The sequence below is a fragment of the Scyliorhinus canicula genome, chromosome 7 (genome assembly GCF_902713615.1).
Source record: "Scyliorhinus canicula chromosome 7, sScyCan1.1, whole genome shotgun sequence".
Classification (NCBI taxonomy): Eukaryota; Metazoa; Chordata; class Chondrichthyes; order Carcharhiniformes; family Scyliorhinidae; genus Scyliorhinus; species Scyliorhinus canicula.
Window position 1 is genome coordinate 131361345 of NC_052152.1, and position 18282 is coordinate 131379626.

General features: G+C 48.4%; 1 protein-coding gene across 4 annotated transcripts in view; it reads left to right on the plus strand.

Moving 5' to 3' along the window:
• The window catches only part of LOC119968640 (protein spire homolog 1-like), a 111097-nt gene that overhangs the window by 54977 nt on the left and 37838 nt on the right, over nucleotides 1-18282 (plus strand). For all 4 annotated transcript variants that reach the window (XM_038801261.1, XM_038801262.1, XM_038801264.1 and 1 more), the window contains 2 exons: nucleotides 4072-4236; nucleotides 12159-12227. In XM_038801261.1, coding sequence (XP_038657189.1) covers nucleotides 4072-4236; nucleotides 12159-12227 — 234 coding nt within the window. The remainder of the gene's footprint in view (nucleotides 1-4071; nucleotides 4237-12158; nucleotides 12228-18282) is intronic.

The following is an 18282-nucleotide window of genomic DNA, read 5'->3' on the forward strand; positions in this document are numbered from 1 at the left end:
TTTCCTGGCATCTGGCCGCATGGCCTGCCAGCAGCACCACTGGGGCAGGTTCTGCGGGGTCCAAGATATTGTCCATCCCATGCAATATCTAAGGAATTGGAGAGGGTGAGCGATGACACCCAATGGTCTCTTCCACCCCAGGACCCTCCAGTCCCCAGTTGCTCCTCCACCTTTCTCCCCCCGCCCCCCAATGACATGCCCTGCTCACACACCCTTGGCTGCAGCGGAGGGCCCTGAACGCTGGATCCCAGGCACTCTGCATCAGCCATCCGCACATAACGTTACCAAGACCGGACGCTGGTCCCACCGTCTGCCGAAATATTGCTGGGGCCCAGCCCTTGGGTTTTTGGATGTTGGCTGCTGCGTCCTAGGTGTTGCCTTCCACAGTGTCCAAGAACCGTGGTATGATTGGGATGCTGGGCATTAACTGTCTTTTGCTACATGGTGCGCCCACCCACGGGAATTCACAAACCAGAGGCCTCCGCGGTTAGTGGGAGTTATGGGTGGTCGGCGGGGCCAGGTGGTATGGGCTGGGGTTGCCCCTGCAATGTGACCACAAGGGTTGGCATGGTGGACCCACATTTGCTGGGATAATGGTAGACAAGCCCCTGCTCCGCAACCCACCCCCCCTCCAATGGTGCTCCATTCCGACCTAGGCTGGCCCCTTCTGCCTCCCCCACCACCCTCTGAGCACTGTGGCAATGACCCCAGTGCCCCCGGGCTCTTTGCCTGTGAGCAAAGGTGGTTACTCACCTCGGGCCCCAGCCATAGCCCATAGTCTGTAACCTCATGGTCCGGCATACCCCTCACTCAAGCCAGGAGATCAACTCTGGTTTAATGAAGAGTGCAGGAGAGCCAGGAGCAACATCAGGCATACCAATAAATGAGGTGTCAACCTGGTGAGGCTGCAACACAGGACTACTTGTGTGCCAAACAACATAGGCAGCAAGTAATAGATAGAGTTAAGAAATTCCGCAACAAACATAGTCCTGCCACAACCAGCCTTGAAGATGGTGGATAATTAAACAACTCATTGGAGGAGGAGGCTCCACCAATATCCTCAATGATAGAGGAGCCCAGTATTGTGTGCAAAACTGAAGGCTGAGGCATTCGCTACAATCTTCAGCCAAAAGTGCTGAGTGGATGATGCATCTCTGTTTCCTCCAGAGGTCCACAGCATCACAGATGTCAGTCTTCAGTCAGTCAACACTATTCACTTTGTGTGATATCAAGACACAGCTGAATGCACTGGATACTGCAAAGGCTATGGGCCCTGACAATATTCCGGCAATAGTACTGAAGACTTGTGCTCCAGAAGCCGCCAAGTTGTATCTGTCACAAAGGAAGATGGGTTGTGGTGGTTGGGGGTCAATCATCTCAGCTCCAGGACATCACTGCAGGAGTTCCTCAGGGTAGTGACCTCGGCCCAACCATCTTCAGCTGCTTCATCAATGACCTTCCTTCCATCATAAGGTTAGAAGTGGATGACTGCACAATGTTTAGCACCATTCCAGACTTCTCACATAATGAAGCAGTCCATCTCCAAATGCAGCAAGACTTGGTCAATATCCAGGCTTGGGCTGACAAGTGGCAAGTTACATTTGCGCCACAAGTGTCAGGCAATGACCATGTCCTACAAGAGAGATTTTAACCATCGCCCCTTGACATTCAATGGCATACCATCGCTGAATCCCCCACAGTCAACATCCTGGGGGTTACCGTTGATCAGAAACTGAACAAGACTAGCCATATTAATACTGTGGCTACCAGGGCAGATCAAAGGCTAGGACTCCTACAGCAAGTAACCCTCCTGACCCCTCCTCCTCCCCCCCCCCCCCCCCCGCGCAAAGCCTGACCACCATCTATAAGGCACAAGTCAGGAGTGTAATGGAATACTCCCCACTTGCCTGGATGAGTGCAGCTCCAACAACACTTAAGAAATTCGACACCATCCAGGACAAAGCAGTCCGCTTGATTGCTGTGGCTTCCACAAACGTTCAAACCCTCCAACACTGATGAACCGTGTAGATTTTGTAGATGGGTGAAACGGGGCAGAAACAAAAGGCAGGGAAGAAGACGTTGACCATCTCCTCAAGGGCCTGCTAGATCTAGATTAGCTCTTTCATGACAAGGTTACAACAAAGAAGCTGTTGTCGCAATGAGTGATCGGTTAGAATACAGGATCCTACCGATCATTGTGCTCTTTGAATCTACTGCCGAAGCACATGACGTCTGTCTTTTTTCAAAGGGCTAAATGAGAGACATTGTACATCAATGGCTGACCGCAGTGAGCTGTCCAAGTTGGATCAAACTGCTATAGTAAAGGTAGAACCTATTGGTTTGTGAAAGTAAGCTGAACGGCAAGTCATCCTTGTGCTCAAGTCGTCCTTCAGTGCAGAAGCCAAAATTAGAGCTTCTATAGCTGAAGTCATAGAATCATAGAATTTACAGTACAGAAAAAGGCCATCCGGCCCATCGAGGCCGCACCGGCCCTTGGAAACAGCACCCTACTTAAGCCCACGTCTCCACCCTATCCCCATAACCCAGTAATCCCACCAAACCTTTTAGACACTAAGGGGCAAGTTAGCATGGTCAGTCCACCTAATCTGCACACCTTTTTGGAGTATGGGAGGAAACCGAAGCACCCGGAGGAAACCTACGCAGGCACGGGGAGAAAGAGCAAACTCTACACAGACAGTCACCCGATGCTGGAATTGAACTTGGGACCCTGGAGCTGTGAGGCAGCAGTGCTAACCACTATGCCATCCAGTCTGCGACAGGACTAGGTTCAGTCCTGAAGCTTCATTTCATTGTTGCAGATGGTGCTGTCTTACCATTTTATACTGATGCTATCATCCTATTTCCCATAGTAGAGGAGCCTCGCACAGAAGCAAGTGTGGAAATGTCGTCCATCACTTACCAGAGGTGCAAGTCAGAGGGAAGTCTTATTACCTTCATATCCTGCCATATCTACAGGATTGTCATCAACTTGCCTTCCAGATTTATTCAAATCTCCGACATTGAATGCCTTTTCCACCCTTGATACATAGGAGAATGATACAGCTGAGAAATTCTTTGTCGAATTTGAAGGTACTTCACCTTCTCTGGCCTTTCTCCAATGGGATAAGAGGGAGAAGGAGATTCCAGACAGTGTTGGTTTCTTGTCTTTCTGTTTGAGTGCGATTGCCCATGTCCTGAGATCTTCTCTCTTGTATCAGTCTTTCAACCCTTACAGTTTAGCCATGCGAGAGCACAGCCCAGTTACCAGCAATGGTGGGAAAACCGCTATCCCACTCCATCAATTTTCTTGCCTTCCAAGAAAAAGTCAAGTGACCACATATGGCCACATCACCCTTCGAGACGGCCATGAACACTGAGGGGGATTGACGTTCTTTGTGACCGTGACTAAGGTTGTGGATATGAGTTTGATAGAATTTGTAACATTGCAAGAGGTGTACAGAAGCTGCAGGAGGTGTACAGAAGCTGCAGGAGGTGTACAGAAGCTGCAAGAGGAAATTTAAATGGTTTTTGAAAATTTTAATATGTTAATTGAAAACATTGTTGATTATACTTGGGTGGGGGAAGACATGTAAAATGATGTGTGAATACGATATAACAGTAACATCCGTAGTCATATTCAAGAGATCGAGAAGATGGAATAGTTTGTACATGCGAGAGATGTGCTGAACTGGAAGATTAGATGTACAACAGCAAAAACTCATCAGAGTTAGGCCTACGAGACACTCTAAATAGCGGGAAACATTCCCAATCCAGCTCGGGCCACAAAGGTATCTGCATTTTTGAATAAATTAAACTGTTTAATACCAAAGCATGTATTTTAATCTATATATTTGATAACTAAAATATAGGTCCAATATCTTGGCCCTGCTGAAATTCCTATTTCAAGATCTGTCCTGTATGTTCTAATGTTTGAAATTGCATCTCAATGAACAGTAAATGCTCTGATTAATGTCCAAGTATATTTGGTGATCATTAGAGGTGGGTGCAATCTGAGTATCTTCATTCATGCATTGTCTTTCTCTCCCCCCCCCCCCCCCCCCCCCCCCCCAGAGACAAACTTGGGTCCAGTTGATGAAGGACGTGCGAAGTGGGGTGAGGTTAAGGAAAATCTGTGAGCGAAACTACAAGCCTCTTCCAATGAAGCCCCAGCTGTCCCAGTTTAATAAAGTTCTGGGTGATATTAAATACAGGCAATATATCCTACGCAAAGTTACGGTGAGTACTTGCTGGAGGTGCATAGGAACTTCCATTCTCCTTGCAATAAACATCAATATTCCATTTATCTTCCTGATAACTAGCTGTACCTGCATGCTAACTTTCCTGATTCGTGTACTGGGACAGCCAGATCCCTCTGTACCTCAAGACTTCTGCAATCCCCCTCCATTTCGATAATTTTCTGCTTTACTAGTCTACCTGCCAAAGTTAGGCAAGTTCACATGTTCCCATATTGTATGCGGCCAGGTATTGCCCACACACAAGGAGTCTGAAATGGGACATTGTCCTTTTCACAAATTGGTTTACTACCTATCTTTGTGTCAACAGTAAAGCAACCATACATTTGGTCCCTTCATCTGAATCATTGATATAATTTGTAAATAGTTGAGACTCCAGCAATAATGCCCATGGCGCTCTCCCCACCACAACTTGCCAACCTGAAAAAAGACCTATTTATCCATACTATTAGAATTAGAATTAGAACAGTACAGCACAGAACAGGCCCTTCGGCCCTCAATGTTGTGCTGAGCAACGATCACCCTACTCAAGCCCACGTATCCACCCTATACCAGTAACCCAACAACACCCATTAACATTATTTTTTTAGGACACTACGGGCAATTTAGCATGGCCAATCCACCTAACCCGCACATCTTTGGACTGTGGGAGGAAACCGGAGCACCCGGAGGAAACCCACGCACACACTGGGAGGACGTGCAGACTCCGCACAGACAGTGACCCAGCCGGGAATCGAACAGGAAACTATGTTTCCTGTTAACTAACCAATCCTCTGTCCATTTAACTTGTCTGTTTAAAAGCTGGGAAGGAAGGAGTGTGCTGCTATGGGGCAGCCCTTCTCCCCACCATGGTCAAACTCCTCCTTCTTTCCTACCCACTCTGCCCCATCTCCCTAACCTGCCAAAATCCTCCCTGGTCCAATACCCCGGTCATATCTACTTCGGCGAATCATGGGCTTTATTCATCATATTCTGCAGGCCAGGCAGCTACCACTTCCTGGCATTGCTGGGACTGATGGAATGTGGTCATCGACTCACTGGCCAGAATCTCTAAAGGGTGTGACCTCTGCCCCATGCAAATGGAAGTCCCACTCCGCCCTCATTAGTCTATGGTGCAGGCATGTCTGATGTTGTTTCCTGAGGATTCCCCAAGCACATCCCATCTACAGGTTCCCCTTTATCCATGTTGGTTTTTATTTCCTCAAAACAAAAGAACTCTTAATAATTAGTCCATGGCCGAGTCTGATTAATTATTACTGGGCGGCCAACATCGCTATGATAAGGAAGTGGATGGTTGGTACAGGGTCTATCTGGGAGCAGGTGGAGGAGGCTTCGTGCAGGGGCTCCAGCTTCGCAGCCCTGGTCATGGCTCCTCTACCGCTGCTGCCGGCCAAGTACTCCACCAGCCCGGTAGTGGTGGCGACCCTGCGGATATGGGGCCAGTGGAGGAGGCATGTAGGGGAGACGGGAGCGTCGGTTTGGGCGCCAATCTGCGACAACCATCGGTTTGCCCCCCGGGAGTATGGATGGGGGATTTAGAGTATGGCGGCGGGCGGGCGATATGTTCCTGGAAGGGAGCTTTGCGAGTTTGAGGAGCTTGGAGGGGAAATTTGGGCTGGTAAGGGGAAATGATTTTAGGTACCTACAGTTGCGGGACTTTGTTCGTAGACAGGTCCCATCTTTCCCACGCCTCCGCCAATGGGGATCCAGGACAGAATAGTTTCTAGGGGGGAAGAAGGGGAGGGTAGAGTCTCTGGTATTTATAAGGTGCTCATGAGGGAGGAAGGGTCCCGGACGGAGGAACTGAAACTTAAATGGGAGGAGGAACTAGGCGGGGAAATGGAGGACGGGCTGTGGGCAGAGGCCCTGAGTAGGGTAAATTCGACCGCGACATGTGCCAGGCTCGGGCTGATTCAATTTAAGGTCGTTCACCGGGCCCATATGACGGTGGCTCGGATGAGCAAATTCTTTGGGATAGAGGACAAATGCGCTAGGTGCGCGGGAGGACCAGCGAACCACGTTCACATGTTTTGGGCATGCCCTAAGCTTAGGGGTTACTGGGAGGGATTTGCGGGCGTCATGTCCTGGGTGCTTAAAAACAAGGGTGGCGATGGGTCCAGGGGGTGGCAATTTTTGGGGTTTCGGAAGACCCGGGAGTCCAGGGGGAGAAGGAGGCCGATGTTTTGGCCTTTGCTTCCCTGATAGCCCGGTGACAAATACTATTGGCGTGGAGGGACTCAAAGCCCCCGAAGACTGAGTTGTGGCTTGCGGACATGTCGAGTTTCCTGGGTATGGAAAAAATTAAGTTCGCCTTGAGGGGATCTGTACAGGGGTTCGCCCGGAGGTGGCAACCATTTATTGACTTCTTTGTGGGAGAGTGAGCGTCAGCGGTAGAGTCGAGTCGATAAAATGGCGGGTAGTACCGGTGGGAGAGGAGCGGGCTTGTGCAGTATGTTACGATTGAAGTATTGAAAGTACATGGATGTTTGCACATTTTTGCCTTTTTTTGCTTTCTTTCTGATGATGTCTGTAACTGTTTACAAGCCAAAAACTACCTCAATTAAATTGTTTATTTTTAAAAAAAAATTAGTCCATGGGTTTCCTTTCCCAAAGCGATGTTAACTCTGCCTGATCACATTGGGATTTTCTAAGTGTTCCACTATAACCTCGATAATAGATTCCAGAAAATTTCCCTACAGCAGATGTTAAGCTAACAGACCTGTAGTTTCCTGCTTTCTGTCTCCTTCCTTTTTTGAATAGAGGAGTCATATTCACACTTTATCAATCTGATGGGAACTTTTCCAGAATCTGGAGAATTTTGGAAACTTAAAATCATGTATGATTAACTCATGGACTGAAAATACTATTAGTCATGTGCTGCCAAATCTGCCTATCATTATTCAGTCTCCTTCCATTCAGCTAATTCCCAAACCAGCTCAACAATTAGCCATCATTTCCATGAGCGATATGCTAACAGTTGCCAAAAGGTTTTTTCAGGGTTTTTTTTAAAAGACAATTTCATTGAGATATTTTTGGCATATAAAGCAATGACATTGTATAGTACTGTGCAAAAGGAAAAACAAGTAATGCATAGTACAAACCACAACTCCGTTCTCGCAAGGACCTGCCTAAAGAACCCCCTACTCTACTCTACCCTAGCACCCCCCCCCCCCCCCCCCCCCCACACGCTGACAATTAATTCTCCGCGAAGAAGTCAATGAATGGCTGCCACCTCTGGGTGAACCCCGATAGTCAACCACTCAAGGAGAGTGGTTCCTTTTCTAGACCGAGAAAGCTCGCCATGTCTGATAGCCATGCTTCAGTCTTCGGGGGCTTTGAGTCTCTCCATGCAAAGGCCAAGACGTCGGTCTCCTTCTCCTCCTGGACTCCCGGGTCCTCCGACACCTCAAAGATTGCCACTTCAGCACTCATTACCACCCCAGTTTTCAAAACCCGGGACATGATGTCCGCGAATCCCTGCCAGTACCCCCTGAGTCTAGGGCACGACCAGAGCATGTGCACGTGATTAGTCGGCCCACCGGCGCATCTGGCACACTTGTCCTCCAGCCCGAAGAATTTACTCATCCGGACCACTGTCATGTGGGCCCGGTGCACAACCTTAAACTGGATCAGACTGAGCCTGGCACATGTTGCGGTCGTGTTTACTCTACCCAGAGCTTCTGCCCAAATACTGTCCTTCATCACCCCATCTCCCCCCCCCCCCCCCCCCCCGGGTGCTCCTCCTCCCACTTAAGCTTCAGGTCCTCAGTCTGTGTATCCTCTGCTCCCATTAGATCTTTGTAAATATCTGAGACTCCCCCTTACCTCTCCCCTAGAAACTACCCTGTCCTGCCTCCCCTTTGGCGGGAGGTGTGGGAAGGACGGCACCAGTCTACACACGAAATCCCACACCTGTAAGTATCTAAAGTCATTCCCCATGCCAGCCCAAACTTCTCCTCCAATGCCCTCGTGCTCAGAAAGCTCCATTCTAGGAACAGATCACCCACCCCCTCAATCCCCGCCCTCCGCCACAGTCGATACCCACCATCCATGTTCCCCGGGGCAAATCTATGATTGCCGCAGATTGGGGTCCACACCGATGCTCTCACTTCCCCTATATGCCTCCTCCACTGGCCGCAGAGCCGCCGCCACTATAGGGCTGATGGAGTACCGCGCCGGCGGGAGCGGCAGGGGCACCGTAACCAGGGCTGCCAAGCTGGTGCCCCTGCACGAAGTAGCCTCCACCCGCTCCCAAACCGACTCTGTGCCCACCATCCATTTCCTTATCTTCGCTATGTTGGCCGCCCAGTTGTAGTTGCTAAAGTTCAGCAACGCCAGCTCCCCCTCCCCTCTGTTCCTTTCGAGCATCACCTTCCTCACCTGCGGGGACTTCCACGCCCAGACATATCCCAGGATAATTTTATTCAGCCTCTTAAAGAAGGACCTCGTGATGAGAATGGGGAGACACTGAAATATGAACAAGAATCTCGGGAGAATCGTCATCTTAACAGTCTGCACCCTCCCCGCTAGTGACTGCGGGAGCGCATCCCAACTCCGAACCTCCTCCCTCACTCGTTCCACCAGTTGGGACAGGTTGAGCTTATGCAACCTGCCCCAGTCCCGTGCCACCCGTATTCCCAAGTATCTAAAGCTTTCTCCGACCAGCCTGAACGGCAACCCCTTCAGCCTGCTCTCCTTCCCCCTCGCCTGAATTACGAACATCTCGCTCTTAGCCATGTTCAATTTATATCCTGAAAACCGGCTAAATTCCCTCAGGATTTCCATGATACCGTCCATCCCTGCCATTGGGTCTGACACGTGTAACAACACGTCATCCGCGTATAACGAGACTTTATGCCCCCCCCACCCCCTCCAGACCAGCCCTTTCCAGTCCCTTGAAGTTCTCAGAGCAATTGCCAGCGGCTCTATGGCCAGCGCAAACCACAGCGGGGAGAGAGGGCAACCCTGTCTTGTCCCGCAGTACAGTCTGAAGTAATCTGATGTTGTCCTGTTCGTCCTTACGCTAGCCTCTGGGGTCTGATATAACAGCCTAACCCAGTCAATGAACCCCTCCCCAAAGCTTCCCAGCACCTTCCACAGATAGTCCACTCGACCCGGTCAAAACCCTTTTCCGCATCCATAGCTACCACTAGCTCTGCCTCCCTGCTCTCTGGGGGCATCATGATTACATTAAGCAGCCGCCTTAGATTGGCCGCCAGTTGCTTACCCTTTACGATCCCAGTTTGGTCCTCCGCAATTACGTCCGGTACACAGTCCTCCATTCTCATCGCCAAAATCTTGGCCAGTAACTTAGCGTCTACGTTGATCAAGGAGATCGGCCTGTAAGACCCACAAGCCTCCGGGTCTTTATCCCGTTTCAGAATAAGCGAAATAGTGGCCTGCGACATCGTCGGGGTAGAACCCCTCTGTCTCTTGCCTCGTTGAAAACCCTGACCAGCACTGGCCCCACTATCTCGGCAAACTTTTTGTAAAACTCCACCGGATACCCATCCAGCTCCGGGGCTTTACCCAACTGCATGACCTTCAGGCCCCCCCAATACTCTCCGATCCTAACCAGGGCCCCCGGTCCGTCTACCAACTCCCTACCTACTCTTGGGAAGGTCAGTCCGCCCAGAAATCGTCTCATCCCTTCCGGTCCCCTGGGGGGTTCCGAAGTGTACAGCTTCCTATAAAAGTCCCTAAGCACCTTGTTCAGCCCTGCCGGGTCCCCCACCAAATTTCCCTCCCCATCCGCTATCCTTCCTATCTCCCTAGCCTCTTCACTCTTCCTTAGTTGTAGCGCGAGCATTCTGTGGCCTTCTCTCCATGCTCATATATCGTTCCTTTTGCCTTTTTAAGCTGCTCTACAGCCTTGCCTGTGGTCAGCGTCCCAAACTCGGCCTGCAGCCTCTGTCGTTTCCTGAGTAACTCTGGCCTCGGGGACTCTGCGTAGCTCCCGTCCATCTGTAAAATTTCCTTAATCAGTCGGTCCGTTTCTGCCCTGTCTGTCCTGTCCCTATGAGCCCGGATTGAGACCAGCTCCCCTCTCACCACTGCCTTCAGTGCCTGGTTAACTGGGTTAACTTATTTTTAAAAGTCGCACTGATGTGAGATGGGATTTCAGACTGAGCTTTTACTGTTGGGAAATTGAGGGTGATTTAGCCCAGGTTAAGGAGGTCCTTACCAAGACAGAGTGCTGTGGTCAGGCCTGGATACTCCAGTCAACATTCATAGAAGAAATGATTGTAAACTGTCATTTTAAGAAACTTAAAATGGGTGATTGTAATAGACGGCAGTATTCGGTAGAGTAACCATTCAACAATTAATACCTATATTTAAATAGTCACTCGTGTTCTCAACGGTAGCATTGTGGATAGCACAATCGCTTCACAGCTCCAGGGTCCCAGGTTCGATTCCCGGCTTGGGTCACTGTGCAGAGTCTGCACATCCTCCCTGTGTGTGCGTGGGTTTTCTCTGGGTACTCTGGTTTCCTCCCACAGTCCAAAGATGTGCAGGTTAGGTGGATTGGCCATGATAAATTGCCCTTAGTGTCCAAAATTGCCTTTAGTGTTGGGTGGGGTTACTGGGTTATGGGGATAGGGTGGAGGTGTTGACCTCTGGTAGGGTGCTCTTTCCAAGAGCCAGTGCAGACTCGATGGGCCAAGTGGCCTCCTTCTGCATTGTAAATTCTATGATAATCTATGAGTAGCATTGTGCTACAGTTTTTGTCATCTATGTCAATCCTGCAACAATTTTGCTTCCCTCACCTTGCCCACTGCCAGTACTGTTCTAATTGGGCAAGTTCACTTTGTTTACAAACCTGAAAGATATTTGTTATAATCTGAGAAAAAGGTGATTTTGGGGCAGCACGGTAGCATGGTGGTTAGCATAAATGCTTCACAGCTCCAGGGTCCCAGGTTCTTTTCCCGGCTGGGTCACTGTCTGTGTGGAGTCTGCACGTCCTCCCCGTGTGTGTGTGGGTTTCCTCCGGGTGCTCCGGTTTCCTCCCACAGTCCAAAGATGTGCGGGTTAGGTGGATTGGCCATGCTAAATTGCCCGTAGTGTCCTAAAAAGTAAGGTTAAGGTGGGGGTTGTTGGGTTACGTGTATAGGGTGGATACGTGGGTTTGAGTAGGGTGATCATTGCTCGGCACAACATCGAGGGCCGAAGGGCCTGTTCTGTGCTGTACTGTTCTATGTTCTATAATGAACTTTTGAGTGTACTGTCGAATCTGGTGATGGTTAAATACTAATTGTGCTTTTACTAAAATGGCAGAGACTCTGGCCAGCCTAATAGCTTTTTTGTTGTTGAGAAGAGTGTTTTTAAGGGAGATAGTGGCATTGTGGTATTAGAATAGAACCATAGAATTCCTACAGTGCAGGAGGAGACTATTCAGCCCATCGAGTCTGCACCAACCCTCAAAGAGCACCCTACCTAGGCCCACACCACACCCTATCCCTGTAACCCCAACTAACCGGCACATCTTTGGATTGGACTAGTATTGTCACTGGGCTAATAGTCTGGGGCCCCAGGTTTGAATCCCACCATGGCAGATGGTGAAATTTGAATTCACTAAAACATCTGGAATTAAGTTTAATGATGACCATGGAACCATTTTTAATTGTAAAAACCCATCTGGTTCACAGATGCCCTTTAGGGAAGGAAGTCTGCCGTCCCTGCCTGTCTGCCGTCCTTGCCTGTCTGCCGGACATGTGATTCCCGATCTACAGCAAAACAATTGACTCTTAACTGAAATGACCTTGCAAACCATTCTGCCCAAGGGCAATTGGGGATGGGCAATAAATGCTGCCCAGCCAGTGACGCCCACATCCCATGAATGAATTTTAACCATGAGGGCCAAGGCTCTTTCAAAGTCAACTTTTGCTCTTGTGCTACACTTTTCAGATCAATGAACCCAGAACTCCATGTGATGTGTCGGTGGATTTTGGCCTCTTGAGGTCCTTGTTGAAACCTGTGAGTAAAAATGGTTTGCTGCACTCCCATTCAACCACAAAACTGGTCCACAATTCAGTTTTCAGTCTCTAGAATTCAACAAGGATGAGGGTATTGGTCTCTTCCTGGGATAGTAGGATGAATGCTCTCAATTTGTGGTCGAGGTCTATAGTGGAAGTGATGCCCCCATTGAAATAATTGAAAGTGGGTAAGTCGCCAGGGCCAGATGGACTGTCTCCGAGGGATTTGAAGGAGGGAATTCAGCTGTTGGAGTGGGCGGAGCTACAGAGTCGAGCCGTGAGTATTTAAACTAGCTGCTTAGCTGGTTAAAAAATGGCCACAGGGTCTTTCGGGATAAATTTGAAGAGTGACATCACAGCAAGGCAGTGACCTGATTGGCTGGTAAGCAAAGTGCTCCAATTAGCAGTAGCTGGGAGAAATTTAACTCTTCATGTGTTGGTAAGTATTGTGATTGGTAAGTAAAATCATTATTCCTTTCACTTATTCATTATTTGATATTATATTTTTAATCAGTTAAGGTAAAGTGTAAAAATGGCAGGAGATCCCAGACCCGTGTTATGCTCCTCGTGCTCAATGTGGGAGTTCGGGGATGCGGCCGATGCCCCTGACTCCTTCATGTGCGGGAAATGTGTCCAGCTCTAGCTCCTGTTGGACCGCATGATGGCTCTGGAGCTGCGGATGGACTCACTTTGGAGCATCCGCGATGCTGAGGAGGTCGTGGATAGCACGTTTAGTGAGTTGGTCACACCGCAGATTAGGATTGGTGAGGGAGACAGGGAATGGGTGACCAAAAGGCAACGAAAGAGCAGGAAGGCAGTGCAGGTGTCCCCTATGGTCATCTCCCTCCAAAACAGGTATACCGTTTTGGATCCTGTTGGGGAAAATGTCTCACCAGGGGAAGGCTCATGGCACCGTGGCTGGCTCTGCTGCACAGAAGGGCGGGAAAAAGACTGGCAGGGCTATAGTCATAGGGGATTCAATCGTAAGGGGAGTAGACAGGCGTTTCTGTGGTCGAAAACGAGACTCGCGAATGGTATGTTGCCTCCCGGGTGCACGGGTCACGGGTGTCTCAGATCGGCTACAGGACATACTGAAGGGGTAGGGTGAACAGCCAGTTGTCGTGATGCATATAGGCACCAGCAATATAGGTTAAAAAAAACGGGATGAGGTCCTACAATCGGAATTTAGGGAGTTAAGAGATACGTTTAAAAAGTAGGACCTCAAAGGTAGCAATCGCTGGATTGCTACCAGTGCCACGAGACAGTCAGAGTAGAAATTCAAGAATAGTCAGAATGAATACGTGGCTTGAAAGATGGTGCAAAAGGGAGGGGTTCAGATTTTTGGGATATTGGAACCGGTTTTGGGGGCGATGGGACCATTACAAATCGGATGGACTACACCTGGGCAGCACTGGAACCAATGTCCTCTGGGTGCTTTTGCTGACACTATTGGGGAGGTTTTAAACTAATGTGGCAGGGGGGTGGGAACCAGATTAGGAAGTTAGAGGTCAGTAAAGAGGCAGCAACTATAGCCAGTAAGGTACCAGATAATAAACTCAATGTGACTAAGGGGAAGAGTAGACAGGGAAGAGATGATGAACATATAGAGACAGATGGTCTGAGGTGCATTTGTTTTAATGCGAGAAGTGTGGCAGGTGAACTTGGGGCTTGGATTGGTTCCTGTGAATATGATGTTATTGGTATTACTGAGACTTGGTTGAGGGAAGGGCAGGACTGGCAAGTAAATATCCCAGGGTATAGATGCTTCAGGAGGGATAGCGAGGGAGGTAAAAGGGGTGGAGGAGTTGCATTACTGGTCAGAGATGATATCACAGCTGTGATTAAGGAGGGCACTATGGCGGATTTGAGCACTGAGACAATATGGGTGGAGCCAGGAAATAGGAAGGGTGCAGTAACATTGTTGGGACTTTACTCCAGGCCTCCCAAAAGTGAGCTTGAAGTAGAGGTACAAATATGTAGACAGATTATAGAAAAATGTAGGAGCAATAGGGTGGTCGTGATGAGAGATTTTAACTTCCCCCCCCCCCCCCCCCCCCCCCCCAACATTGAATGGGACTCGTATAGTGTTGGAGGTGTAGATGGAGCAGAGTTTGTAAGGAGCATCCAGGAGAGTTTTTTAGAGCAGTATGTAAATAGTCTAACTTGGGAAGGGGCAATACTGGACCTGGTAGTTATTTTATTGGAATCCAATGGACTCGTCAATCATAGAATTTACAGTGCAGAAGGAGGCCATTCGGCCCATTGAGTCTGCATCGGCTCTTGGAAAGAGTACCCTACCCAAGGTCCACACCTCCACCCTATCCCCATAACCCAGTAACCCCACCCAACACTGATGGCAATTTTGGACACTAAGGACAATTTTAGTATGGCCAATCCACCTAACCTGCATATCTTTGGACTGTGGGAGGAAACCGGAGCAAACCCACGCACGCACACTGGGAGAGCGTGCAGACTCCGCACAGACAGTGACCCAAGCCGGGAATCGAACCTGGGACCCTGGAGCTGTGAAGCAATTGTGCTATCCACAATGCTACCGTACTGGGAATGATTCTGGCTAGGTGGTTGAAGTTTCAGTCGGTGATTACTTTGGGAATAGCGATCACAATTCCTCAAGTTTTAGAATACTCATGGGCAAAGACAAGAGTGGTCCTAAAGGAAGAGTGCTAAATTGGGGAAAGGCCAAGTATAACAAAATTCAGCAGGAGCTCGGGAATGTGGATTGGGAGCAGCTGTTTAAGGGTAAATCCGCATTTGAAATGTGGGAGTCTTTTTAAGGAAAGGTTGGTTAGAGTGCAGGACAGAAAATGAGGGCTAGAGATGGCAAGATTAGGGAACCATGGATGACGGGTGGAATTGTGAGACTAGCTAAAGTGAAAAAGAAGCATAAATGAGGTCTTGGCGACTTAAAATTAATGAGCTTTGGAGGAATATCAGAAAGTAGGACAAATCTCAAACGCGCAATAAAGAGGGCTAAAAGGGGTCATGAAATATCTTTGGCTAACAGGGTTAAGGAAAATCCCAAAGCCTTTTATTCGTATACAAGGAGCAAGAGGGTAACTAGAGAAAGGATTGGCCCACTCAAAGACTAAAGAGGGAACTTAAGCGTGGAGTCAGAGGAAATGGGTGAGATTCTTAATGAGTACTTTGCATCGGTATTCACCAAGGAGAGGGACGTGACGGATGTTGAGGCTAGGGATGGATGTTTAAATACTCTGGGTCAAGTCGGCATAAGGAAGGGGGAAGTTTTGGGTATTCTAAAAGGCATTAAGGTGGACAAGTCCCCAGGTCCGTATGGGATCTGTCCCAGGTTACTGAGGGAAGCGAGGGACGAAGTAGGTGTGGCCTTAAACATATCTTTGCAGCATCCTTGAGCACGGGTGAGGTCCTAGAGGACTGGAGAATTGCTAATGTTGTCCTTTTGTTTAAGAAGGGTAGCAGGGATAATCCAGGGAATTATAGATCTGTGAGCTTGACGTCAGTGGTAGGCAAACTGTTGGAGAAGATACTGAGGGATAGGATCTATTCACATCTGGAAGAAAATAGACTCATCAGTGACAGGCAGCATGGTTTTGTGCAGGGAAGGTCATGTCTTACAAACCTAATAGAATTCTTTGAGTAAGTGACAAAGTTAATTGATGAGGGAAGGGCTGTAGATGTCATATACATGGACTTCGGTAAGGTGTTTGATTAAATTTCCCATGGCAGGTTGATGGAAAAAGTGAAGTTGCATGGGGTTCAGGGTGTACTAGCTAGATGGATAAAGAACTGGCTGGGCAACAGGGGACAGAGTAGTGGTGGAAGGGAGTGTCTCAAAATGGAGAAGGGTGACTAGTGGTGTTCCACAGGGATCCGTGCTCGGATGACTGTTTTTTGTGATATACATAAATGATCTGGACGAAGGTATAGGTGGTCTGATTAGCAAGTTTGCAGATTATACTAAGATTGGTGGAGTTGCAGATAGCGAGGGGGGCTGTCAGAGAATACAGCAAAATATGGATAGGTTGGAGAGTTGGGCAGAGAAATGGCAGATGGAGTTCAATCCGGGCAAATGCGAGGTGATGCATTTTGGGAGATCCAATTCAAGAGTTAACTATACGGTAAATGAAAAAGCCCTGGGGAAAATTGATGTACAGAGAGACCTGGGTGTCCGGGTCCATTGTACCCTGAAGGTGGCAACACTGGTCAATAGAGTGGTCAAGAAGGCATACAGCATGCTTGCCTTCATCGGACGGAGTATTGAGTACAAGAATCGGCAGGTCACGTTAGTGTATAGGACTTTGGTTAGGCCACATTTGGAATACTGCGTGCAGTTCTGGTCACCACATTACCAGAAGGATGTGGACGCTTCAGAGAGGGTGCAGAAGAGGTTCACCAGGATGTTGCCTAGCTATGAAGAAAGGTTAAGTAGATTAGGATTGCTTTCGTTGGAAAGATGGAGGTTGAGGGGGGACCTGATTGAGGTATACAAAATTGAGAGGTATGGACAGGGTGGATAGCAACGAGCTTTTTCCAAGATGTGGGGGTGTCAATTACAAGGGGTCACAATTTCAAGGTGAGAGGGGGAAAGTTTAAGTTAGATGTGCGTGGGAAGTTTTTTACGCAGAGGGTGATGGGTGCCTGGAACGCTTTGCCAGCGGAGGTGGTAGAGGTGGGCACAAAAGCATCATTCAAGATGCATCTAGACAGATATAAGAACAGGTGGGGAACGGAGGGAAATAGATCCTTGGAAAATAGGCGACAGGTTTAGATAAAGGATCTGGATCGGCGCAGGCTGGGAGGGCCGAAGGGCCTGTTCCTGTGCTGTAATTTTCTTTGTTCTTTGTTTAGGTCAGGGAGGAGGTAGCAGATGCTCTGAGGATGATTTTTCCAATCCTGGACACAGAGTACCAGAGGACTGGAGAAATGCAAATGTGGTTTAATTGTTTAAAAAGGGATTGAAGGAAATGTCAATTATAGGCCAGTTAGTCTTAGGTCGGTGGTGGGCAAATTAGTAGCATCAATCCTGAGAGATAGGATTAACATAGAAAGACATAGACTAGTCAGGGATGGTCAGCATGGATTTGTTAAAGGAAGGTCGTGCCGTACAAATTTGATTTGAATTCTTTGAGGAAGTGACGAGAAGGGTTGATGAAGATAGTGCAGTGGATGTTATGTACATGGATTTTTACAAATCTCACATGGCAGATTGGTCAAGAAAGTGAAGCCCATGGGACAGGGTGGCAAACTGGATTAAAAAGTTGGTTTAAATCAATGGGAATCAAAGGGTAACGGTCAATGGCTGCCCTTGCAATTGGAAAGTTGTTTCAAGTGGTGTTCCACAGAGCGCGGTGTTGGGACACTTACTGTTTGTGTTATATATTAACTATTTGGGCAGAATGTGGGGAGCATGATTGGGAAATTTGCAGTTGACCCAAAGATTGGCTGAGTGATGGACAGTGTAGAGCAGTGCTTCTCAAACTATCTGATGTGGCGTACCGGCAGGTTTTTTTTTCAATGTGCCAGGGACCGGTGAGCGAAACAAGCCAATCCAGCTGGGGGTTCGGGGGGTGGGGATGTGAACCCCCAGAATTTTTTTTGAGATATATCTTGTTGCAGGGGCAATTATATTACATTATATTATATTATTGCAAATATAATGGATATATTTGAAATAATATAATATAATAACTTGGAACGCCCCAGCTCAGCACTCACCTTTGCGCAAGTGTGAAAGTGTTTATTTTCTGGGAGTGCTCCACGTACCGGCAGACGACGGCTCGCGTACCGGCACCGGTACGCGTAACACACTTTGAGAAGCACTGGTGTAGAGGATAGCTATAATCTCCAGAATAATATAGATGGAAAGGTGGAGTGGGTGGTAAAAGTGGCAGATGGAATTTACCACAGAAGTGCGAGGTCATGCATTTAGGGAGGCCAAACAGTTTTATATAGAGTACACAATAAATGGGAATATACTAAGAGGGGTAGATGAAGTGAGAGAGATCTTGGTGTACAGGTACATAAGATAGCAGTTCAAGTAGACAAGGTTGTTAAGA